Here is a 25,918-nt window from a genome sequence, read left to right as displayed (position 1 = left end):
CATTTAGCAATATCAGTAGGAGCAGAAACTTATGCATATTTATGAACTGAGAATATAGAATTAATTTGGAAAAGTCCACAGAGTGAGCCACTAGTTAGATTCTAAAGCGCTATTCCTTCCTGAAACTCTGTCAACCCAGACCACTGGGAAATACTTCTACTTAATGAAAACATAACTGAGTATGATACACAGGGTGAAAATGTTTTACCTTTTATTTCTTGTAGGGTTTTTTTTTCTATTTTCAAGATAAATGTAGAATTCTATATTTAAAAATGCATTAAAAATACTTGCTTGGCACATATAGTTAATGGCAGTTACTCAACAGAATATTTTCTTGATGCCTTCATATTAAGAAAAAAGGCTTTACAGCAATATTTTAAAGTAGGCATTTCATTTTACATTAGGGCCAGAATTACTTGACTTCATTACATTATCTGTCATATGCCTCCTAACAACAGAACTAGCAGCACTAATCATAGCCAAATCTTTCAAGAAGATTCAGCAGCTCTGATTGAGCAACGTGGTGACATTTTCTGGGCATGAACTTAAGGAACACGTGGGAGTTTGGCTTCGTTCATTTGTTTTCCTTTACAATTTCCAGACCTGCCACTAACACCACCTAGTTTACCCAAGGCGTGCTCTGAGATCAAAGTCACATGACCATTTTATTTGACATTTTAAAATCCTGGACAATAATTTGACACCTTATAGTTTTGGTAAAACATTAGAGAGGCAAAAAAGGATGAATTCACTCTAATTAAAAGAAATTTTGAGATATTTGTATAAATATATCTCTATGTATACCTCTCTAAATATACGCAAGTGCAATAAAAACACATTCAACTGTTAGATTTGAATGTTTTCTCTGGATGGCTAATGGGGGATTAACTTGAAAAACCGAGGTGAGTATTTAGAAAGATAATATATTTCCACTGAGATAGACCTCACTTTAGCCAAACCAAGTTACCCACTTTGGCAGACTGGCTAGCTGCTCACCAAATCTATGACTTCTTCATTCCAGACACACAGGCTGGTTAAATTCCCCTGCCCCTCTTGCTGCTAGGAATGGCCTTGGGACTGAATGAAGGCAGAGGTGACATATGCCACTTCCGGGTCTGGCCCATAAAGCTTTCCCAGGAATGATCCTGCATTCTCTTTCCTAATTCAGTGGCTGAGGACCTAGAGGAGAGAAGGGCTGCAAGATGGAGTGGGTCTCTGAATGATCATATGGACGACCATCAACCAAAAACACCAGAGCAGACCTTATGTGAGCAAGAAAAAAATTTCCACTGTGTTAAGCCTTTAAGATTTAGGACTATTTTTTTTTATTATTTTATTTTATTAAGCCTAAAGGATTTGGACTATTCTGACTAAAGCTGAACACTTCTACTCAGTCACTGACTCTTGCATGCTTTTTCTCATTCAGTCCTCACATAGGAACCTGGGAACAATAGTTCCTGTGAGGTAAGAACTATTATCCTCATTTTGAAGATAAGGAAACACGGGCTTGTGAGAATTTAACTTCCTTCCCTCAAATGGGTAACTTGAGAAGTTGGCTTGGTTATTGTGGCTCAGTGGAAAGTATTGTGACCTTTACCAGATTAATCTGCCAGTAGTCACCCAGAAAAAGATAGAAGATTCTCAAATTTAGGAGACACAGATGAATTGGCTTTTCTTGCATTTAGATTAGCAGAGTTAATGAGTAGAAGATCTGGGATTCAAATCCAGGTAGGCTCAAGTCCAAAGTTTCTACACTTGATCGCTCTCACAAATTAATATGTTTACAAAAATCTCAAACATATTTATGCCCACTAGTAATGTGGATCTATCAACGCGCCAAGTAATTAGCTAAAGTCCTAAAGTGACTATCTCTGGGCTTTCTTGCTTAGTTTAAGAATAACAAATTGTTAACAAAGTAGATTCCTGCTCCATGCATTAGAAAATCCACTGAGCGCTTTGAGCATAGCACTGTGCTCGTGTGCCTATTCACTCAGAGATGGAGGAATGGCCAGAAGGAGTCTCTCATCTTCCTTCCCTTTCTAATTTTTCAGACTGTGTAAACAATGAAAGGACAAAGAATCAGTTTTCGATTCTGCTCTATGCACAGGACGGCACTATTTCCCATTTAAGCGCAAGTCCAAATAAAGACAGAAAAGGAGAGGGAGAGTAGAAGAAGCTCTCTTTGTCACTTTTGGAGGAATAAAAAAACCCAGACTTCCTAGTCATCCTAATAGCATAAAATCCACAGTCAAAGACCATAATCATCTTCCCTGAAGTTGGAAACTTGGGGTTAATTTTTTTCCTCTGTGTAACAATACACATTAATTCCATGCAAACATATGCATACCATTTCCTTGTCAGGTCTGAGCAGCAGAAGAAATGCTGGGGAAAATATGGCAAGTGTGGGTGGGAGGGAATGAGAAAGCCTGCTGTGGTGATGGCACAACAGGTGTGATCTTCACAGTAGCTCTGCTTCCCGTCGGCCTACACGCTAACCAGGGCTACAGGTCGTGAGGCCTGGGTGGGAGACCCCCTGGGAGTCCCCTGGGGATAGCCTCCTTGGAAGTGGTGCCCATCCAGGGCTTCAGAGGCACTGGTCTACTGGAGGTTACGTGTTCAGCTCAGGCCAGAGTTTTGGGGTCACCCATGGTGAAGATGGTTAAAGATTATGTTTCACATCTCTCTCAGGTGATGTGAGATGTCTCAATGCCCAAAACACTTGTTTCACCTCTCTCTATCCAACTAAACACTTCCTACAGTTTTATTTTGACATATAACTCCTATGAAAGACTGTGTGGTATGGCTCTTATTATGTGTAGTGTCTGTGAAAAGGGCTATGAATGATCAGTAAAGGAGCAGGTCCAGGTCTAGATTGCGTGGTGGCCAGGTCATTCATGTGTCACTGCATTTCATTTGCATGCGTGTCAATTAGAAATAACAGATTTTCTCTATACTCACCTGTTGTAAAAATAAATGAATAGTTGAGTGTGCCAGGGTCCCTTGAAAAATTCTGCACTTACAGAATAGGGACTTTTTGGCCATTTTCCATATGAGAATCCTTCCATCAACTGGGAAAAGGTGGGCTTGGTAAATTATCACCAAAATTCTTAAACAATGATACTGAAAGAACTAGGCCGTGGGGTTTTTTTGAGGAAGATTAGACCTGAGCTAACATCTGCCACCAATCTTCTTCTTTTTGCTGAGGAAGATTGGCCCTGAGCTAACGTCCATGCCCATCTTCCTCTACTTTATGTGTGGGACACCTGCCACAGCACGGCTTGACAAGTGATGCACAGGTCCACACCCAGGATCCAAACCAGAGAACCCCAGGCCACCAAAGTGGAGTGTGTGAACTTCACTGCTGTACTGCCTGGCCAGCCCCCTGAGCCATATTTTTCCCCAAAGATTATTTTTATAAATTACAACAAGGGGAGAGAAGAAAAGCATGAGATGTTCTGCACATGTTTTATAACTTGTTCTATGTCATGAGCATTCACTGTCATGTTCCACTTCAGTGAGAACGGTGCTTTCAAAGTGCAAGGTGTGATGACCCATTAGTACATCAAGAAATTGATTCAGTGGGTCATGATCAGCCTTAAAAAAAGAAGAAAAGAGCAGAGCAATAAAATGGACTAGAAGAAAAATACCAGAATGCAGTACATATGGTAAGGATAACTGTTGTTTCATAAAACTGGGTGGTAAAATAAAATATATTTTGTTCTACGGTCATGGTTAAAAAATTTGAAAGCCCTGGGGCCAGCCCGGTGGCGCAGCAGTTAAGTGCGCACATTCTGCTTCTCGGTGGCCTGGGGTTCGCAGGTTCGGATCCCGGGTGCGGACATGGCACTACTTGGCACGCCATGCTGTGGCAGGCGTCCCACATATAAAATAGAGGAAGATGGGCACAGATGTTAGCTCAGGGCCAGTCTTCCTCAGCAAAAAAGAGGAGGACTGGCAGTAGTTAGCTCAGGGCTAATCTTCCTCAAAAAAAAAAAAAAAAAGCCCTTATATTAGAGAATATAAAAACCATGTTTCTTGGTCCAAAATGAGAAAGGAAATTTGAAATTGGATGTCATCATTGCCAATCAGGGCTGTAGATGAAGCTCTTATCCTGCCTCTCCCAGGACAGATGCCGTGGTTGGGATGGGGGAGGAACTGGGGAGCAGGGGAGAGAAAGCAAATGGCAGGGTGGCTCGAAATTTTGGTCTGTGGCTTATGGCCTTATTAAAAAACCCAATTAATTGTTTTAGAGTCTGGCAAGGAGAAGGGAAAAGAGGCAATCTGTATTAGTTTTCTATTGCTGCATAAATTACCAGAAATTTAGTGGCTTAAAACAATATCCATTTATCACCTCACAGTTTCTGTAGGTCAGAAATCTGGGCAAGGCAAAGCTATGTTCTCTGCTCAGGGTCTCAAAGGGCTGAAATCAAGGTATCCACATGGCTATATTTCCATCTGGAGCTCAGGGTCCCCTTCAAGGCTCACGTAGTTGTTGGCAGAATTCGGTTCTCTGCAGCTGTAGGACTGAGATCCTTGTTTTATTGCTGGCTGTTGGCAGGGGATCCCTCTCAGCTTCTAGAGGCTGCCCTTTCACAATGTGGTGGCTGACATCTTCAAGGCCAGCAGGAGAAACTCTCTCCAGCCACTGTGACAGTCATATATGACACAACTTGATCACTGGAGTGACCAACCCACACCCTGCTCATAAACCTAATCAAAGGAATGATATCCCATAATTCTCAGGTCATGCTTCCCCTAAGGGGGAGCAGATTATACTGGGTGTGTCCATTAGGCGGTGGGAATCCTGAGGTCAATCTTGGAACTCTGTCTACCACAGAACCCCTGCTAATAGAATTCACCTAAAGCAACGACCATCAAGCATTTAGAACAACTTAAAAGAAATGCACACATCGACATTCTGCAAACGGGGCACCAGCCTTCTGCAGGACATGAAATAGACGTCCCTCTATGAAAAGCCTCCATGGTCAAATAAGTTTGGGGAAATGTGGGTTTAATAATGTTTAACACATTTCTTCACTGAACAGAGTATGGAATTTCCCCAAACGTATTTAACCCAGGAACGTTTTTTTGAATTTGTGCTAAACAAATCCACCACTTTATTAATATTAATATTACTGTAATATTAATATTATTAAGAAGCAGTTGTATTACTACTCTTGTATTGTTCTTTGATTTCCTCTACGAGGCCTTTCCTCATCCCCTTTGTCTACAAGGTCCCTACTGCTCCGAATTTTGGTACCACTAAAGGTCTACCTTGATTGATTGGCAGTTTGCTTACAATTGGTAAATACAAAATATTTTAATTGTTTGATGGTCACCCCCTAGTAAACTTAATCTCTTTGAAGGCTGGCACTCTGGCTTAAAGCAACAGCGCAGAGCACTGGAGGTGGCTGTGCAGTGGTGAAGCGTGTAGGCTGAGATTTCTGGGGATCAGAGTTATCTGGGAGCAGTTTATCAGCATTGGCACTCATGAGCAAAACAGTTACCCTCCCTCTGAACCTCTCCTGGCTCACCTTTGCATTGTGAGTGCTGCACGAGATGATTTCTAAGGTCCCTTCCCCTCGGATATTCCACATATGCCCGTCCCCAAGCCCTGCCCATCTGATAGGGGTTTTTCCAGAGCCTGGTTCACAGCAAGCACTTGATAAATATTTGCTAACGTTAATTGCAAGCTTGCATTGCTGTGGGTTCCAGCATTTTATCAGTGTTCTTCTTCTGTGTTCTAGGAGGTTGCCAGCTTCCACCCAGCCAGGGTGTTCACACCCCATCTTGGGTTTCTAGCGTATACAATCCTCAGGCCACAACTGACCTCTAATGTTGGTTTGGCCTTGCCTTATGCTTCTGCAGTCTAAGTAGTGACCTTCATCAACGGGATTGCAGGCACTGCCTGGAAGGTTCTCTGCCCTAAAATATCTTCCCTTCCCAACGCCCGAAACTCCTATTGAAGATTCATTCTCTACCCTTTCCTCTCAGAGCCCTGTTACAACACTAAGTAAATAATTGTATGAATAATTACTTTAAGTAAATAATTATCTGGGTGATTATTTAATAACTCATCCACTAGAAAGTAAGCCACCCTGTAACAGGCACATAGTAGCAAGAAACAGACTGCTGTTATGTCACTAACACTTAGGAGATGTTTGTTACTGCAGCATAACACAGCCTGCTTTGATATCGAAACGTCAGGAGAAAAGAACATGAGTTTGGTATTTGACTACTAAGGGATTTTGTGCTTGTAGGGATTTCAGGCGGTGACACCTAAAGTTTTGCTGGTCAAAGTGTTGAAACAGACTAGCAGAATCAGCAGCACTGGCAGCTTGTTAGAACTACAGATTCTTGGGCCTCCCCCGAGATTTACCAACCCAGATGCTGCACTTTAACAAGACCTCCAGGTGATTCAAATGAAGATTAGAGTTTGAGAGGCACTGGTCTAGAGGCAGCTGGGAATGAAAGTCAGAAGCATCTGAAATCAATTTGAGCTACAGGTGTAAATAGGAGAGCAATCCGTGCACCACCGATTCTTGAAGTGTGGTTGGTCCCTGGACAGGCAGCAGCATCGTCACACGGGAACCTTTCAGAAATGCAGATTCTGGGGCCTCGACCAGTACTTAGTGAACTGGAAACTCTGTGAGGCCCAGCAATCTTGTCTTAACAACCCTGCAGGTGCTTCTCACACACACTAAAGTTTGAGAACCACTGCCATATATCACTGAGAACTGAAATTACAGGAGTTAAATTTTCCTGCAAGAAGAGAAGACGTGGACAGTAATAACATTGTTCCTATGAGAAAATACAACTTGCTATATGATAATCTTCTTTATGATGCATCTTCTAGAATGTTCACAGGAAAATCAAGGCCTCATCATGGACTATTTTCACCAAATCTGCTTTCCTATTGAGTGGAAGTACTAGGTGCTTCTGGGCAAAGATGGAGGGGACAGAAAGGGAGGTGGTCATTAAAAATCACTTTGCATTTGCCTCCCTGATCTGGAGCACCGTGCCAAACGCTACAGGGAACCTTTCCAGCACGTGCCCTTCCTGAGTACAAGTCCCCTGAAACCATTCCTCTCCCTTTTCTCAAGAATGCAGTAGAGAAAGTGGAAACTACAGATACTATACCCAGGAATCTCCACAGCCACATGCTAAGCCACACATGATCCCTGACCATGGCTCATTTTGGAATGCCATGGTCCCAGTGCCTTCATTCATCTGTTCCCTAGTTCACTTCTTCATCTAAGATTTAGTGAGTTGACTTTTCTGTGCAAGGCCAATGGAGAGGCCTCTTGTTCTGTGCTTAAAGAAGGGATCGAGCAGGGCATGAGCCAGGAAAGTCATGGTTCTTCCCTTCATCTGAGACTCTCTATGATGCATTGAAGTCACCTCTCCTCCCACCTCAACCACAGAAAAGCCAGGCTAAGGCTGTTTCTAGTATGTATCACACCGCGATTTCCTAGCCTCAGTGTTCTCTTTTGTAAAGGGAAACAAAGAGGAGATTGAGAAGGCCAAGGAGGAAAATGCATCCACAGCAGAACATAGAATATTTCCATCCCTACAAAGCTGCTGCCTAGGCTGTGTGCTAACTCCTCACTTCACAAGAGGGAAGTGATGCATCCATCCAGGGTCGGGGTGGCAGCTCTGTCTGCAAGTTAGAATCACCTGATGAGCCCGTAAAACTCTCAAGGCCAAGACTATTCCTCAGACCAATTAAACCAGAACCTCTTGGAGTGAGATCCAGGCACTGCTATTTTAAAAAATTTTCTGGGTGATTTCTCTAAACAGGCAGGGCTGGGAACCACTGTTCCAAGGAGGGTCTGGGGTCTCAGGTCTTGGCCCTTTATAGAGCTGAGCTTCATCCCCTGAAAGTCAAAGTCCTAGTTTCTCAGGATTCTCAGATTTTCTTTTCTTTTTTTTCCTGATGAAGATTAGCCCTGAGCTAACACCTGTGCCAATTTCCTCTATTTCGTATGTAAGATGCTGCCACAGCATGGTTGACGGGTGGTATAGGTCTTCACCCAGGATCTGAACCTGCAAACACAGGCCACCAAAGCAGAGTGGGCTGAACTTAATCACTATGCCACAGGGTCAGCCCCTCAGTTCAACTTCTCAACTTCAGGAGTTTGTTTTAGAATTCAAAATGAGCTATTAAATATAAGCTATTGTGTTATAATGAATATTTAATTATTTTTTATATTTATATGGTTGTTAACAGACTTCAGATACAGAGTATTTAGTCAAGAGAACAATTCTTATTTTTTTCTTATTAACAAGGTATGCTGGTTGTAGTTCTACTTTTTAATGAATAACTTCATTTATTACATAATTAGCACAGTTAAAACGTTGTTCTTATGCACCCTTGATAGAGGGAGCAGAGTTATGTGCCTGACACAATGTCAGTGGTTTGGGCTGCTGGTGGTGGGGCCTGGGTTTAGAGAGTGAGAAATTTACAGTGGCTTGGCAATCAGAAGGACCCCTGCCAATCGCCACTTTGCTCTTAATATCCGCTATTATTAATTTTTTTTTTTTTCTGAGGAAGATTAGCCTTGAGCTAACTACTGCCAATCCTCCTGTTTTTGCTGAGGAAGACTGGCCCTGAGCTAACATCCATGCCCATCTTCGTCTACTTTATACGTGGGATGCCTACCACAACATGGTTTTTGCCAAGCGGTGCCATGTCCGCACCTGGGATCCGAATCTGCAAACCCCGGGCCGCCGAGAAGCAGAACGTGTGAACTTAACCACTGCGCCACCGGGCCAGCCCCTATTTTTATTCCTTTCTATTTTGAAGTTTACTCTGGGCCTCATACAGCAATGTTATGGTAGGTTCAAAGTTGTTAAAATCATTCTACTGGTAACATCGGTGCACTTAGCACCAAAATCTCTAAATATCTTAAACCTAAGAAAAGTTAATCCATATTCATGGTGGCAGAGAAAAGAGAAGTGGAACATGCCTAAGTATGAATAGAGTCAAAAGATTCTCTCCAGTTTTGGTGTTTTGAGAATGAGAATCATCAGCATGCATATGAACTTATTAAAAAGCAGATCTCGGGCCGTATTCCTGGCCCAATGGATCAGAAAATGCACCGAAGCTCCCTAAATGGTCCATATACACAGTACTTTTAAGAAGCACTGACTTAGCCTAGCTACAGTGTTTAAGAAATAGGAGCTATCAAATTCATACACAGAATTTATACATGATGACAGATGTGAACAGTTTTTGATAACAAAGCAGCACAAAATATGAACTAAAAATCAGTAGTAAACACTTCCTTGATTATAAAACAGTTGTGAGACTAATAGAAAGGAAAAGCTACGGATGACATAAATATATTGACCTTTTAAACTGGTGAAGTCAACTGTTACAGTATGAATTCAGCCATAATAAGAGTATGAAGACAGAAGAAACATTCCAAACTATGATCTGGATCTGAGACAGAACCTACACATGCTAAAATCTCATTTTCAGGATGTCTGTCACAGTAGCTGGTTCTGTTGCCTCCTTGTTTTCTGTCTCACATCACCCATTCCCTAGGCAGCCCCTCTCTCAGGACACACTCTTACCTCTTGGGGTTGTTGGTACTGAGAGGCCATCAGAAGGAAAGCCCGCTGGGCCTGGAAAGCACTATGCACCATTTCTGCCTGGGAACAAAGAGGAAGAGGGAAATTTAAATGTCTGAGCTCCTAAACAAAGAGTTACCACCACCAGCATTTCCACCTCTAGGTATATACCCAAGAAAAATGAAAACATAGGTCCATAAAAAAACTTATAAATTTGTTCACAGTAGCATTATTCATAATAGCTGAGATAAGGAAACAACTAGAATGTCCACTAGGTGATGGATGGATAAATGAAATGTGATATAGCCATGTAAAGGAATATTATTCAGCATTAAAAAGAAATGAAGTGCTGATGCATGCTATCACATGGGTGAACCTTGAAAACATTATGCCGAGTGAATGAAACCAATCAAAAAAGACCACATTGGCATGATTCCATTGATATGAAATGTCCAGAATAAGCAAATCTACAGAGCAGAAAGTAGATTAGTGGTTGCCAGGCACTAGTGGTGGGAGGGTGGAATGGGGAGTGACGGCTAATGGGTAGGAGGTTTCTTTTAGGGGTGATGAAAATGGTCTGGAATTAGACGGCGGTAATTGTTTCACGACTTGCCAAATATACTAACAACCACCGAATTGTACACTTTACAAAAGTGAATGTTGGGGCCAGCCCAGTAGCACAGCGGTTAAGTTTGCGTGCTCTGCTTTGGCGGTCTGGGGTTTGCAGGTTCGGATCCCGGGCACAGATGTATGCACTGCTCATCAAGCCATGCTGTGGTGGCGTTCCACATACAAAAATAGAGGAAGACTGGCACAGATGTGAGCTCAGCAACAATCTTCCTCAAGCAAAAAGAGGAAGATTGGCAACAGTTGTCAGCTCAGGGCCAATCTTCCTTACATACACACAACAAAGACTGAATGTTATGATATGTGAATTATATCTCAATAAAATGGTTAAAAAATGTTTGCACCATAAAGTGCAGTTGTTTTTAAAGGGTGTCTTTCCTGTGCTCTTTCATGATGTGCTCAAATTTGTCCCATACCTTCTGGTGGAAAGAGAATTGTCCCTTAAGCCATCCCCATAAAGATATGCTCACCAAGAGCCAGTGGCTTCTACAACTATCATTAAGATGGATCTGGAAGAGATTTCAGTGCCACTTGGATTCAACCTACCAAACAGGAGCTGTACAGGTGGGAACATCTTCAAACACGTGGCATCGTATTCTCTTATCCTCACCCTCTACCTGCTCTTAACTAATTCACTAATTCTTTAATTTTTATTTATTTATTTTTATTTTATTTTTTTGAGGAAGATTGGCCCTCAGCTAACATCTGCTACCAATCCTCCTCTTTTTTGCTGAGGAAGACTGGCCCTGAGCTAACATTCATGCCCATCTCCCTCTACTTTATATGTGGGACACCTACCACAGCATGGCTTGACAAGCAATGTGTAGGTCTGCACCCGGGATCCAAAACCACGAACCCCTGGCCGCCGAAGTGGAATGTGCAAATTTAACCGCTGTGCCATGGGGCCAGCCCCAATATTCTTACTAAGTTTTAAGAGTATAAATTATATTCTTAGTAAGCCATTGTGAGGAATCTGTTTCTGTTCTTTAAGTTTTATTTTCTTTGAGGGCTAGTCAATGTCTTTCCTTTTGCATGTTATTTTCCTTTCTCACACACTATTTGTAGCTGCCATGTGGGTGATTTCTTGAGCTTTTTGCCACCATATTGGACATCAGTTAATTTTCCCTTTCAAGCAACAGTTTGAGAGCTAATTGCTTTGCATTCTGTCTACTCTTCGAAGGGCTGACAGAACCAGGAGATAGGGAAAGGAAGAGCTCAGCTGAGGTGATGTCCAGTCTTTATGAGAATTTGGGTGCTATTCATTCTTCTGGGAATGTTAAATATCCTAAACCAGAATTCACTCCATCTACTTGGAACACAGACCATTCTGATGGAGGGTCGCCTCAGATTTCAGATCATTTCTCCAATTCAGAACCCAGACATGAAGCCTTTACCTCTACAGATGGAAGCAGCCCCATGGTTTCTTTTTCCTGTTTCATATTTCCCTCTCCTAATTTCATTTCTTTTATGGTATATCTTTAAGGGGGTGGGGAATACAAGCAAAGTTAGGAACCAAAAGCTGCTCAGTGTTCAGTTACTGAAATGTATTGCTTTAGGTTATAGCTTTTTGTTTAGTTACTATCAGTGAATTTTTTTTCACCTTTTTTTTTTTTGGCTTATTTGTACAGAGGGAAAAATTCTGATTCAATTTTATTTGGTCACAAATTTATATTCTTTTGTATATTCTTTTACACTAGCGATTTCATCTTTCATCTCCTCCTTGTTATCTTCACATCTGTTTGGGGGCAGTTTCTATCTCTCTGCCATCCTGGATGACTAACTTCTCTAATAGACAGGTAAGAACCAGCTTAATACATTTTCAAACACGGGTAACTTAAAACAGCAATACCAGGATTAGGTTAACTTCATCCCAGTGTCAATAGCAGACAATTTTCTGGGCTAAAATGGTAAATGTGTTAACTAACTGGGAAGGGACTAGTTTTTGTCATTCCACTTCATTATCACGTTTTGGTATCTGACGAATTTTCCAAATACTTACTGAAATGAACACCCTAATCCTGTTTCTAACTTTTCTCATTATTTCTTATCCAAGGATTTTTTTTCCTTACTGAGAAGAAAATGCTTGAAATCAAACCAAGATTTGTAGGCCATTTATATTTAAAATCACAAATTCAATCATCAACACTATAAGAGATTAAGTCTCATGAATGTTTAAATGAGGGTGTATTTTTCTTTTTGGAGTAAACCGTCTCCTCTTCTCTTTGTCCCAGTAGCCTGATTGCTGAGATTATATTGCTCAAATCTCAAATTTTTGATATTCCTTGAGGAGGATACAGGATGTTCAAATTTTATAGTCCTGGAGGCCAGTATGACCCCATGAATGTGAAGCTCTAAGCTGCATGAATGTGTATCCATATATCGAAATGCGTATTTTCAATGGTTCAGAAGGAATTTTGTCAGTCTCTAATGATGACATTTCCAAAAAGAAGACTATGAGACAACTTTCCACAGCCTGGATATAAATAAAAGAACTGCACTTCTCCTAGCAACAGGAATACAGAGGTATCGTCCTCATCTGTGACGAGCCTTGCAGAGTCATCTAAATTGTAGTTGCTGTGGGAACAGTAAATTCGGGTTCGCCTGACTTCTGTAGTTAACATTGCAGCTCAGAGGTGGCATTAACAATATTTTTGTAGTTATCCCAAGATGAATGCTATCATTAGCCTTTCTTACTTTCCCTAGTTACAACATTTAGCCTGTTGCTAATAGAGCAATTTTCTGGCGGGTCTGATTAGCGAAGATGGCCAATTTCATTAATTAGTCTCTTCCCCCAAATGGCCTTTCACTCAACAATAGGTGTGGAGGTTGGAGTGGAGAATAGCTGAATACCTAGACGTGTGCTTCAACTCTTCCCTTCATTTTGCTTATGTAGGCAAATCTTTCTGAGAAGTCAGCTGTGCGCTTCTTCCAGCTCCCTGGAACTCTGGGCATCATTAGCAGACTCTAAACCACATTCATTTTTAACCTCATCAGTCCACATTTCAAAAGATTTTCATCGCACCTTTGAGATATTCCAATCCACCTGCTTCATACTCCTGGAAAGTTCCATGAATCCCCTCCACCAGACAGCATCCTATTTAGGAGCAATTTTACTGAACCTGCTGAGTTCTGACAACTCGAAAGGGAGAATTTGGCTCACTCAGGCAGTTCAAAACATGGTGAAAGAAAAAGCCAAACGTAGGGATTTTCAGTAACGACAAATAATTGAGGGTTTTTGCTGAGTTTGTCCATCACACATGTGCAGGGCTCAGAGAGCCTCAGTGACCTTTGTGGGTAAACATGGGCATCTATCCACCTGTGAACACGTGTGTGCAGGGATGAAAGAGAGAGTCTGAGTAAGAGTGAAAGCTGTGCATTTTATTTTGTCTGAACTCCATCAATAATCACTTAGGCAACTGCAGCTCTTAGGCAGATAGGTTGGTGGACTGTCTCATTCTGTGGTCCTCAGGGACAGAGTAGGAGAATGAATTTCAGTAATCAGTTTAAAGCAGGCAGACACCAGCTAAATATGACTTATTTCCATCTAATCCCCTGGCGGGAGAGCTGGCTCCCTGGGGAAGCCCAATTGATCTCTGAACACTCATCAAAGCTTTGCATTGTTTCACTGGGAAAGCTACAGGCCGCAAAGTACCATGTGGATGGCAAAATGAACAGGCACAACTCGGGGAAAAGGCACAGGCGAGACCAGGAAGAGATGCAAAAAGCATCCAGCCAGAGTGCCTGTGCTGAAGGCATTTCCAGATCTTCCAAAACTACATCAGCCCTCTTCTTGAGAACCAGACAGCCGAGGGAAGGGGCTCCTCTTCCTCTGACTAAGGACAGGAAGATGGGCATCTGCTCGTCGGATGCAATTTGTGAGCTCTGGGAAAGTCACTGTCAATGCTTTCCCCACATACCTTCCCAATTAGTCTGCCAATGTCATATATTTCATAATTAGAGATATTGCATTTTTAGATTTTATTCTTTAGGGGCCTCTACTCTACCCTAAAGGAGAAGTCCCCTGAGTTTCAGCCAATGAAGATGTAAAAAGGGATCTGATCGATGAAAGCAAGACAGGAGAATGGGCTGACAAAAAAAAAGGTGACAGGATGCCAAAAACACATTTCACCTACAACTTGATTTTGTTTAAAACAAGACTGAAGATGCCTAATTTTGTAGCCATGAACATAAGCACTGACTGTATGAGTCAGATTATAAAAGGCATCTGTGTTGACATATTAAGAACCAGAAAGAAGGGTTACACCAGCGGTTCTCAAACTTGAGTGTGCATTATAGTCACCTGGAGTGTTTGGTAAAACAGACTGAGTCCCAGTTGAGTCCCATGCCCAGGGTTTCAGATTCAACAGATTTTGGTGGGCCCAAGAATTTACATTTCTAATAAATTCTTAGGTGACACTGATGCTATTTGCTATAATCACTTATTAGGTCCAGGAAGTATTTTGTCTTTCAGATTTTCTACGTAGATGATCATGTCATCTGCAAAGATAGTTTTATGTCTTCCTTCCAAATCTATATACTTTTTATTTTCTTTTCTTACCTTATTGCATTAGCAAGGACTTCTAGTACCATGATGAAAAGGAGTGGTGAAAGGGAACATCCTTGTCTTGTACCTGATTTAGTGGGAAAGCTTTGAGTTTCTCACCATTAAGTATGATGTTAGCTATAGGTTCCTTATAGATAGTCTTTACCAAGTTGAGAAAGTTACTCAAGTCCTAGTTTACTGAGAGTTTTTTCCTCATACATAGGTGTTGTATTTTGTCAAATCCTTCTTCTGCATCTATTGATATGATCACGTGATTTTTCTTTTTCAGTCTGCTGATGTGATACAATACATTAATTGACTTTTGAATGTTAAATCAGCCTTGAATACCTGGAATAAATCCCACTTTATCGTGGTTAGAATTCTTTTTATACCTTTTGGATTCAATTTGCTAATATTTTGAGGATTTTTGAATTTCTGTTCATGAGAGATATTAGTCTGTAGTTTTCTTTTCTTATAATGTCTTTGTCTTATTTTGGTATTAGGGTAATGTTGGACACATAGAATGAGTTAGAAAGTATTCCCTCTGCTTCCATCCTCTGAAAGAGATTGTAGAGAATTAGTATAATTTCTTCCTTAAATTTGTGGAAGAATTCAGCAGTGAACCCATCTAGGCCTAGTGTTTTCTATTTTTGGAATGTTATTAATTATTGATTCAATTTCTTTAATAGATATATTCAGGCTGTCTATTTCTTCTTGTGTGAGTTTTGGCAGATGTGTCTTTCAAAGAATTAGTCCATTTTATCTAGGTTATCAAATTTATGGGCATAGAATTGCTTATAGTATTCCTTTATTATCCTTCTAGTTTCCATGGGATCTGTAATGATGTCCCCTCTTTTGTTTCTGATATTAGTAATTTGTGTTCTGTCTCTTTTTTTCATATTTAGCATGGCTAGAGGCTTATTGATTTTATTCATCTTTCAAAGCAACTGCTTTTGCTTTCATTGATTTTCTCTATTGATTTCTTGTTTTCAATTTCACTGATTTTTGCTCTAATTCTTATTATTTCTTTTCTTTTTCTAATTCCCTAAACTGGAAACTTAGATTATTGATTTCAGATCTTTCTTCTTTTCTAATATAGTCATTCAATGCTATAAATTTCCCTCTAAGCACTGCTTTGACTGCATCCCCCAAATTTTGATCTTATGTTGTCATTTTCATTTAGTTCAAAATATTTTTAAATTTCTCTTTAGATTTCTTCTTTGACCCATGTGTCATTTACAAGTGTTTTGTTTAATCTCCATGCATTTTGGGATTTTCCAGTTACCCTTCAGTTATTGATTTCTAGTTTAATTCCAACGTGGTCTGAGAGCACATATAGCATGATTTCTATTCTTTTAAATTTGCTAAGGTGGGTTTTCTGTACCAGCATGTGATCCATCTTGGTGAATGTTCCATGTGAGCTTGAGAAGAATGTGTATTCTGCTGTTGTTGGATAAAGTAGTTTATAGATGTACATTATATCCAGTTGATTGATGGTGTTATTGAGTTCAACTACATCCTTACTGATTTTCAGATTACTGGATCTGTCTATTTAAGAGAGAAAGGTGTTAAAGCCTCCAACTACAGTAGTGGATTCATCTATTTCTCTTGCAGTTCAACCACTCTGATGGTCTGTTGTTGGGTGCACACATATTAAGAATTGTTGTGTCTTCTTGGAGAATTGACTCCTTTATTATGCAACACCCTTCTTAATCCCTGATAGCTGTCCTTACTTGGAAACTTGTTCTGTCTAAAATTAATATAGCTGCTCCTGCTTTCTTTGGATTAGTGTTAGCATGGTATATTTTCCTGCATCCATTTACTTTAAATATATATGTCTCTTTATATTTAAAATGGGTTTCTTGTAGGCAGTATATAGTTGGGTCACGTTTTTTTGATCCACTCTGACAATGTCTTTCTTTTTTAGTACGTTTAGACTTTGACATTCAAAGTGATTATTAATGTAACTGGATTAATACCTACCATATTCATTACTGTTTTCTATTTGTTGCCCTTGTTATTTGTTCCCATTTTTGTCTTCTCTTCTTTTTCTGGCTTTTGTGGTTTTAATCGAACATTTTATATGATTCCATTTTGTCTTCTTTCTCAGTAGATCAATTATATTCTTTTTTTACTTTTCTAAGTGGTTGCCCCAGAGGTTGTAATATACATTTACAACTAAACCAAGTCCACTTCAAATAACACTACTACTTCAGAGCAGTGTGAATACCTCATAATGGCAAAATAATTTTAATTCTTTCTTCCCATCCCTTGTATCATTGCTGTCATTGGTTTCACTTATATGTAAGCATAAATATCTATATACATAAGATATATAAATAAACATATATATTTGAATACATTGTTGCTATTAGTATTTTGAACAAATTATGTCAGATCAATTAAGAACATGAAAAATAAGTTTTTATTTACCTTCACTTTTTCCTTCTTTGGTGCTCTTCCTTTCTTTATATACAACCAAGTTTCTGAGCTATATTATATTCCATCTCTCTAAAGAACTTGTTTTTTTCCCCCTGGGAAAGATTTGCCCTGAGCTAACATGTGTTGCCAATCTTCCTGTTTTTTTCTTTTTCCCACCCCAAAGCCCCAGTGTATAGCTGTATATTCTAGCTGTAAGTCCTTCTAGTTCTTCTATGTGAGCTGCCAGCACAGCATGGCTACTGACAGAGGAGTGGTGCGGTTCCAAGCCCAGGAAATGAACTCAGGCTGCCCAAGTGGAGCGTGCTGGACTTTACCCATCAGGGCTGGCTCTAAAGAACTTGTTTTAACATTACGTGCAAAAAAGATCTACTGGCAACAAATTCCCTCAATTTTTGTCTGAGAAAGTATTTCTCCTTCACCTTTAAGGGATAATCTTGAAAGGTACAGAATTCTAGGTTTGTAGTATTTTTCTCTCAACATTTTAAATATTTCACTCCACTCTTTTCTTGCTTGCATGGTTTCTGAGGAGAAGTTGCATGTAATTCTTATCTTTGTTTCTCTATAGATAAGGTTTCTTTTCCTCTGGCTTCTTTCAGGATTTTTTCTTTATCTTTGATTTTCTCTAATTTGAAAGTGATAGGCTGAAACGTAGTTTTCTTTTTTGGCACTTGTCCTGCTTGGTGTTCTCTGAGCTTCCTGGATCTGTGGTTTGATGTGTGACACTAATTTGGGGGAAATTCTCAATCATTATTGTTTCAAATACTTCCTCTGTTCCTTTCTCTCTTTCTCCTCCTTCTAGTATCCCTGTTGTGTGTATGTTATGTCTTTTGTAGTTGTCCCACAGACCATGGATATTCTGTTCTTGTTTTTTTTTTTTTTAAGTCTTTGGTCTCTTTGTTTTTTAGTTTTTGAAGATTCTATTGATATATCCTCTAGCTCAGAGATTCTTTCCTCAGTGTCCAGTCTACTAATAAACCCATCAAAGGCATTCTTCATTTCTGTTACAGTGCTTTTTATCTCTAGCATGTCTTTTTGGTTCTTTCTTAGGATTTCCACGGCTTTGCTTATACTGCCCATCTGTTCTTGCATGCTGTCTACTTTATCCATTATTTCCCCTAGCATATTAACCATAGTTGTTTTAAATTCCCATTTTGATAATCCTAACATCTCTGACATGTCTGGCTCTGATGCTTGTTTTGGCTCTTCAAATTGTATTTTCTTTTGTCTTTTGGTATGCCATGTAATTTTTTCTTGATAGCCAAACATGAGGTACTGGGTAAAAGGAACTGCTGTAAATAGAACTTAGTAATGTGGTCGTGAGGTGTGAGGAGAGGGGAAGTGTACTTTAATACTGTGATGAGGGCTCAGTCTTTTAGTGAGCCTCTGCCACTGGAATGTGAAGTTCACAAGTGCGTCTCACTTTTTTCTTCTCCCTTACGTGGGATAGGACAGCTAAGTGGGCTGGACTTGGCTATTTCCCTTTCCCACGTGGATGACTAGAACCAGTTAGAGTTGAGTATTTCCCTTCCCCAGGTCAGTTATGCTCTGATAATACCCTACCAGGTTGGGTTGTGATTAACTAGTTCCCCTTGAGGGCAGGCCTTGTAAAGAACAGAGTGGTCTGGCTTACTTCAAAATGGTTCCTCTTCCTCTCCCCCTGCCAGAAGCCTGAGGAGATTTTTCTCTAATATTTACTATGGGAACCTGGTCGAGCTCTTGGAGGTAAATCTAACAATACTGTGGGGGCCCCCTATGAAGGGTCCCCTGGAGCTCTTAACTCTCAGAGTGGAGCCTCCTATAAGTCATCAATTATAGTTCAGGCTTTCCTCCTCAAGTCCTGGTTCCCCTGACAGTTTCCCTCATGTGTAAGCCACAACTCCCTGTTTTCGCATGTCTCTCTGTTCTTGGAGACAGCAGTCTGCCCTGTGTCCTCTCTTCTCTCACGGATCTGAGAAGAGGTGTTGGCTTTTCAGTCTGATCAGCCTTTTACTTGTTGTTAGGATACAGTGGTGACTTCCAAACTCCTTACACACAGAACAAGAAACTGGAAGTCCTTCCTTCACTTTTTTTAAAGGAGAAAAAAGTTATTCCATTTCAACTTTCAGAAAACATTTCGGAACTTCACTCTCAGCTTCATCTTCTTGGTGACAGAGCATCTCTCCATTACCCGTCTTTTGATGTGTATGTGGAATTGTGCATAAGGTGGGGGGGTGGGTATGAACATACAGAGATGATATGAACACCTATGTGGGAGGGGCTTAGGGGCAATTATCTGGTGGAAAGGATGGTGGGACTGTGATGATGGAGGTCACTAAGAGACTCTATGATAAACACTCTATTTTTACTTGGATTGTTTCTCTTTGTTAAAAATAGCAACGTTTTCTAAATATGCTTTTATCCTCATGACATGAGATTTTATTCTTTGTGCTTATTATTGTTATTTTTATCATATTTATCTCAAGATGCTTGGAGGTGCTCATGGAGATTATGGGGGAAGGGGGACTAACACAACATCCAAACTGCCCCTTTACGCTGTCATAGCCAAGAACAAAACATACAAGTATGCAGTGTTTCTTCACTACGACTTCTTTAGTTCCCATAGACTTTACCTATTTTGCATGATAAGTTTGGGAAATAGCTCTCTCTCTTCCCAACGTGCCAAAGGAAAGGGCACAAAGAAGCAAGCCAGAATTGCCATTAACAAACTTGTACATCTGCTTATGCTAAAACTTGCTCTGAGGGCAAAATCTGTTTTGTCAGTAACGTTAAGCCAAAAGTCAAGAAATAAGAAATCAGATTGACTGCTATTTGTTTTTGAATCTGGAGTTGCCACAGTGACACAGAAGAGCCAAGTTTTGCTTGGACTACAATCAGCCCCATCATGTCAGTCAGCATCTGAATATCTCACCTGGCCTACTCGTACCCTGCCAGTGCTTGGCCTGTGTCACTTGTCCTTATACCTACGGCTGGCAGAGATTACAGTGTTGATTCTATCTTATCAAGGAGAAAATAGGACTTTGAACAGTGTCCTCAAGAAATAGATAAGCCATCATATCAATGAGAGTTATCTCTGAGTTGTGGGATTATGAGTGGTCTTTGTTCTCTTCTTCATAGAAAATTTTGAAATGTTTCTACATCAAATATTTAAATTTTATTATCAGAAAAAATTATTAAAAAGATATAACTGCATAAGATAGAAGTTCATTATTTAATTCACAATCAAAAAGTATTTTCTGAGTACCTCCCATGTACCTACGTTCTACTAGCTATAGATCAGGGGAAACAAATCATGAACACAGAGAATGACTAGTGAATGGGAGTCATAAGTGATATGGTGCTGGCTATGTGAAACAGAAAACAAACATCCAATCTTGAATGAAATGGATTGCTGATATCAACAACCCATGACTGAATGGGTAAGTTCTCCCATTCAGTTAGCTTGAGAAAACACAAGAAGCATTCTTATTTAAAAAAGGGGAATGTCTTCTTTTTTGAAGAAAAGATTTCCTTCTCTCTAGAACCAGGAAGTACAAGGCTTGGCACCTAGCCATTTCTAACCATCGTTCCCCTGAACATGGCTCTCTGGCTCTTCGAGACACTGGGTTCCCTAAAGCCTAGGACTCACCTACAGCTGCCTACAGTATCCAGTGTGTACACAATAAAATGGAGTCTAAATTTACAGACTGTCTAGGGGAAGGAAGCAGTAATGTCACACTCCACTCACTTAAAAATATGTTGGTAATGCTCCATTGAATCACAAAGACAAGTTAATTTAAAGACTCTGGCCTGCTTAAATACCAGCCAACTCCCAGTGATTCCAGGCTCTGCCTTAACCACAGCATATAGCAAAAGGGCAATAATTTTATGTTAGGTAAATGTTATAAATTAATATTTTTACTGCCCTTACAGTTGACTGTTTTTGTTTTTTTCAATGATTCCACCTCCATTGGCAGAGAAAGGAGGCACACATATTGAATAGAGGTAAATAGTTTTGCAGTCTAGGAAGGAAAGATGAGTAGGTAGATTGAGAATGTCATTGTTAGACTAGTAGGCACATCTTACTAAAAAAATAATCATTCAGGTACTGATAATAAAAGAGGCTTATTCTTCATTAATAGGACTGTTGCCCTGGCAACTTCCAGCTCACATAAGTATTTACATCAGCCATGGCACACAGTCCTGACACTAAGGAACAACTCTAACACGCCTCTCTACATCCATGCCCGAATCTTCTAGTATATATCTCAGCCACATTATTGATCTCAGTTAATGTGACCTCAGCACCCAACCAACCCCACCTAAAACAGATCATATCCAGCCGAAAAGAGGCAATGTAAACAAATTTCTCGGTACATTAAAAAGATAAAAGGTAGAACCGATCACTGATTTTCTTTTGCAAAAAGGATGGCTTATATAGAGAAGTACAGCTCTGTCTTTATTTTCCTGCTCATCCAGCAGAGGGCAAAGTATTTTTAAACAATCAATACCATGAATATTAATGTGCATTCAAATCATGCATTGTTTCCCTAAAATTCTTATTTTCCTAGTTCTTAATTATCACCAAATAGCCTAAGGACTTTTAGACACGGTATGTCTAAAGAGTATGAATCAGGGCAACGTGTGTGTGAGTGGGAGGAATGGCGGGGGTGGGGAGGGACAGTAAATATTAGGGAGTGCTTGCCATTGACCCAGCACACTTCCAATTCGAGGAATCTTCCTGAGAAAATAATTGCATAATTATAAAATAATGTTTGCACAAGAATATGCACTGCAATTTCATTTCTAATAGAGGAAAAGCTGAAAACAAGTCAAATGTCACTCATTTTTTTAGTGATTATACATAATACTACTAGATGACCATCCTTGCAAGGATAGGACCAGGGTGAGGCTGGTGAGGAGCTCAGGCTTGCTCACTCTCAGGGTCACACCCTAGGACATCCCTTGTCTCACTCTTAGTCCCAGCTCTGCATTCTTTTTTATTTTGAGGAAGATTGGCCCTCTACTAACATCTGTTGCCAATCTTCCTCTTTTTTTTCCCCCCCCAAAGTCCCAGTGCATAGTTGTATATGCTAATTGTAAGTCATTCTAGTTCTTCTATGTGGAATGCTGCCACAGCATGGCTTGATGAGCAGTGCATAGGTCTGCACCAAGGATCTGAACTGGTCAACCCCAGGCCACTCAAGCAGAGTGCACGAACTTAACCACTCAGGCACAGGACCAGCCCTGGGCTCTGCATTCTTGTCCATACATTATTTCCCTCTTGTATGATTTGGATTGTTTAAATCAATCATGGTGTAACCACACAATGAAACACTATGCAGTCGTTAACAATGATAATGTAGACCTCAAGTTGCTGACACGGAAAGAGGCCCAGAACATATGGTCCAAGTTAAACAAGCAGGTTACAAACCAGAATGTGCAAAAAAGTTTACAAAATCTTTAATAGAAAACTAATCACTGTAATTATAAAAACCCAACATAGAACTCTTCTAAATAATTAATTGTTACAATTTACATTAAAAAAAAGGTGAAAGGGGCCAGCCTGGTGATGTAGTGGTTAAGTTCGTGTGCTCCACTTTGGTGGCCTGGGGTCCGTGGGTTCGGATCCCGGATGCGGACTTACACGCTGTTCATCAGCCATGCTGTGGTGGCATCCCACGTACAAAATAGAGGAAGATTGGCATGGATGTTAGCTCAGGGACAACCTTCCTCAAGCAAAGAGGAAGACTGGCAACAGATGTTAGCTTAGGGCCAATCTTCCTCACATGCACAAAAAAAGATGAAAGATTTGAAAGAATTAAAAACAGTGAGTATTTCTCAAGGCATGGGAATACAAAAAAAGAAAACCCTATTGTATGTTTCAATCCATTTGCTTTTCTAACAGGTTATAAATACTGATACAAGTTTGTATTCTGAATAAACCATTCTCCTAAATTAACTTCATTTTCAAATTCAATCATTGTGTAGCTACAAAACACTTGGCAGACTGGCCCCTCTCCAAATTCTCCAACTTGTTTTTCTAACACTTAAGGAATCTAAAGCATTTTATCAACATGTTTAAACCAAATCTTTTGACTTAGGAAGCCAGAACTGCTTCATGGTTGATGCATCTTGGGTCTATACAAGTAAAGGATACTTGGCTGCTCTAAGCCCACTCAGAAAAATTAGAGACAACAACACACTCCTTCTTCTAGAATGCACTGTAACACTATGCATTGTCCTTTCAGGTGGTGTCATTTAAGTCACATTCTTATTTAACTTCCATGCATGTGTACATGCCTTGTGTCTCCAAGTAGGTAATATGCTCTTGAGAACTAGGCCTGTGGGTACCTACATACCAGGGCCTTTAGTCTAACAGAAGCTCAATAAGCACTGCTTAATAATGAATGATGAGGGGCCGGCCCCGTGGCAGAGTGGTTAAGTTCTCGCGCTCCGCTTCGGTGGCCCAGGGTTTCACCAGTTCAGATCCTGGGCACGGACATGGCACCGCTCATCAAGCCATGCTGAGATGGTATCCTACATACCACAACTAGAAGGACCCACAACTAAAAATACACAACTATGTACCAGGGGGCTTTGGAGGGAAAAAGGAAAAATAAAAATCTTTAAAAAAAAAATAATAATAATGAATGATGAAATCTTGGAAAGGCGTGTGATGGAGTAGAGAACCCGTGAGCTTCAGGTCTTCACATAGGCCTGGGACAGAATCCAACCCTACCCCTCACTACATGCGTGGCCATAAGCAAGTTACCCAACGTTTCTGAAGCTTGGCTCCTTTATCTGGAATGTTACCCAATCTAAAGGGTTCTCCTAATGCTCAAGTGAAGTAATGCTTGTGAGTAGCTGTGCAAAGAGCCTGACACATAACAGGCCATCAATAAATGCTAGTTCTCTTTCCTCTTCTTTACAATCACCTCTCTTACTAACACAGAAAATGAAAATAAGGCAGGGAAATAAAGTTGATCTCTAGTGACTACAAAATTTGGCTTAGAACCAGATTTTGTTCATTCATCAACCATATCTACCCAGCATCAATCCCTCCAGACTGAGGTCTTACTATGAACACTCAACCCATGAAAGGTCCTGCTGAACAGTGGTTCCCCAACTCCCCATGGATTCCCGCAGCTTGAACCCCTGACCACTAGGACGCCCTGCAGCCAAGCAACACGGGATCGACACCACTTGGTGCCTGCATTTTCTCTTCACTTGTCTTTTGCCGCTCAGTGAATTCCCTTTCAGGCAATACTTTGATTCCAACATTCTTTCTTCCAGTACCAAATAGTCCTTCCCCCCTCTTCTGATGAGAACAGTAACACATACTTGTCGTAAAAAGTTCAAAAGACATGGATCTTCAGGAAGTGGAAGCTTCCAGTAAGTCGAACCCCCAAAGTGACCACTGTCAGCAATTCAATGAATATCCTTCCAGACTTTATTTTTTAATACAGTGAATCTTTCTTAGGTGTATATATCACCTTTTTACTCTCTCTTCTTTCAATTCCTGCTCAGTTATCCTCAGAAAATCTCTTTCCTTGCCTTTTTTGCCCCATTTGTGAATTCCAAAGTTACCCTTATAATAGTTGCTAACTATCAAGGAAGTGTAACTATATACTCATATAAAGAAAAAGAAAAATCCTATCTTTGGTAGCAAAAGTAGAAAAGAATCAGGCCCAACAGCAGCTGAAAGTACGTACAATCTACACAGGAATCTCCATCTATTTCTTTGTCTGTCTCCAATTATACTTACATTCCCCTAGGTAACAGCATTCATAATAAATGACTACTTTTCATTTAATGTTATATCTGGTGGCAGACCATTAGCAAAGAGCTTGGGGACAGTGTTGATGTGTGTGCTACAGATGGAGCAATGCTCTTCTGTATCTTTCCTTCGGAACAGAACCACCTTCACTTACATTAGCTTCCATTAGGTCTATGGGCAAACATCTTCCAGGTTTCTAAGAACCAATTCACAAATGAACTTTGGGGTGGGATTCCCCATTTAAAAGTTTGAGACTGTCTGTATTTCAACATATTGAAGCAATCTACTGAATTTTTCCCTTTTCATCCAGATGATTAAAATTATATCGATACAGCTAAAGACTCCTGAAATCAGCAAGAGTTGATTATTAGAAATATGCCTTAAAGTCCTAGACATAAATTTAATTTCCTAACTGGCCCTTTCAGACTCCAAAGTTATTTCTTGCCTGTAGCTATCATTTTGAATATTAATGATCAAAGGGAAAAGCAACGTGCCAAAACCCAATCCAAAGAGAAAAACCACACAAAATTCTATTTCTTTTTAAAATCGGACCTTCAGTTTAAAATACTTACAGTAAAGATCACAAAAATATCTTGTCTCAGACAGAGCTCACGGGATTTCTACTGGCAATGACTACAAGTCAATACATTGATGGATTTTCACATTACTGATGAATTCTCATCTAGTTTTCTTAAGTTGCCTTAGAGTTCTAGTCTTTCAATGGCTCACTTTCCTCAACTACAAAACAGACACAAGAATGAAGGGAACAAGGGAGGTACTAGATAAGTCTCAGGGCTGTGATAAATTCAGGACGTGTGTGTGTGATAAACAAAAATCTACAGAGTATGTTTCTTCATTTTTCACTCGCTAATTGATGACTTAAAACCTGGCCTTCATTTTTTTTAACTGCTAGTCTAGGATATTGCTTGATGTAGATTGTCAGCCATAGTACATTCACCCATCCATTGATTCAG

The 25,918-nt window shown here is 40.2% G+C and overlaps 1 protein-coding gene across 2 annotated transcripts in view; it reads right to left on the bottom strand.

Moving 5' to 3' along the window:
- The window catches only part of CAP2 (cyclase associated actin cytoskeleton regulatory protein 2), a 131,587-nt gene that overhangs the window by 66,788 nt on the left and 38,881 nt on the right, over positions 1 to 25,918 (bottom strand). For both annotated transcript variants that reach the window (XM_001493518.7, XM_023624485.2), the window contains exon 4: positions 9,580 to 9,657. In XM_001493518.7, the coding sequence (XP_001493568.1) occupies positions 9,580 to 9,657 (78 nt within the window). The remainder of the gene's footprint in view (positions 1 to 9,579; positions 9,658 to 25,918) is intronic.

Source organism: Equus caballus, chromosome 20 (assembly GCF_041296265.1).
Source record: "Equus caballus isolate H_3958 breed thoroughbred chromosome 20, TB-T2T, whole genome shotgun sequence".
Classification (NCBI taxonomy): Eukaryota; Metazoa; Chordata; class Mammalia; order Perissodactyla; family Equidae; genus Equus; species Equus caballus.
This window is presented reverse-complemented; position numbering and strand designations above follow the sequence as displayed.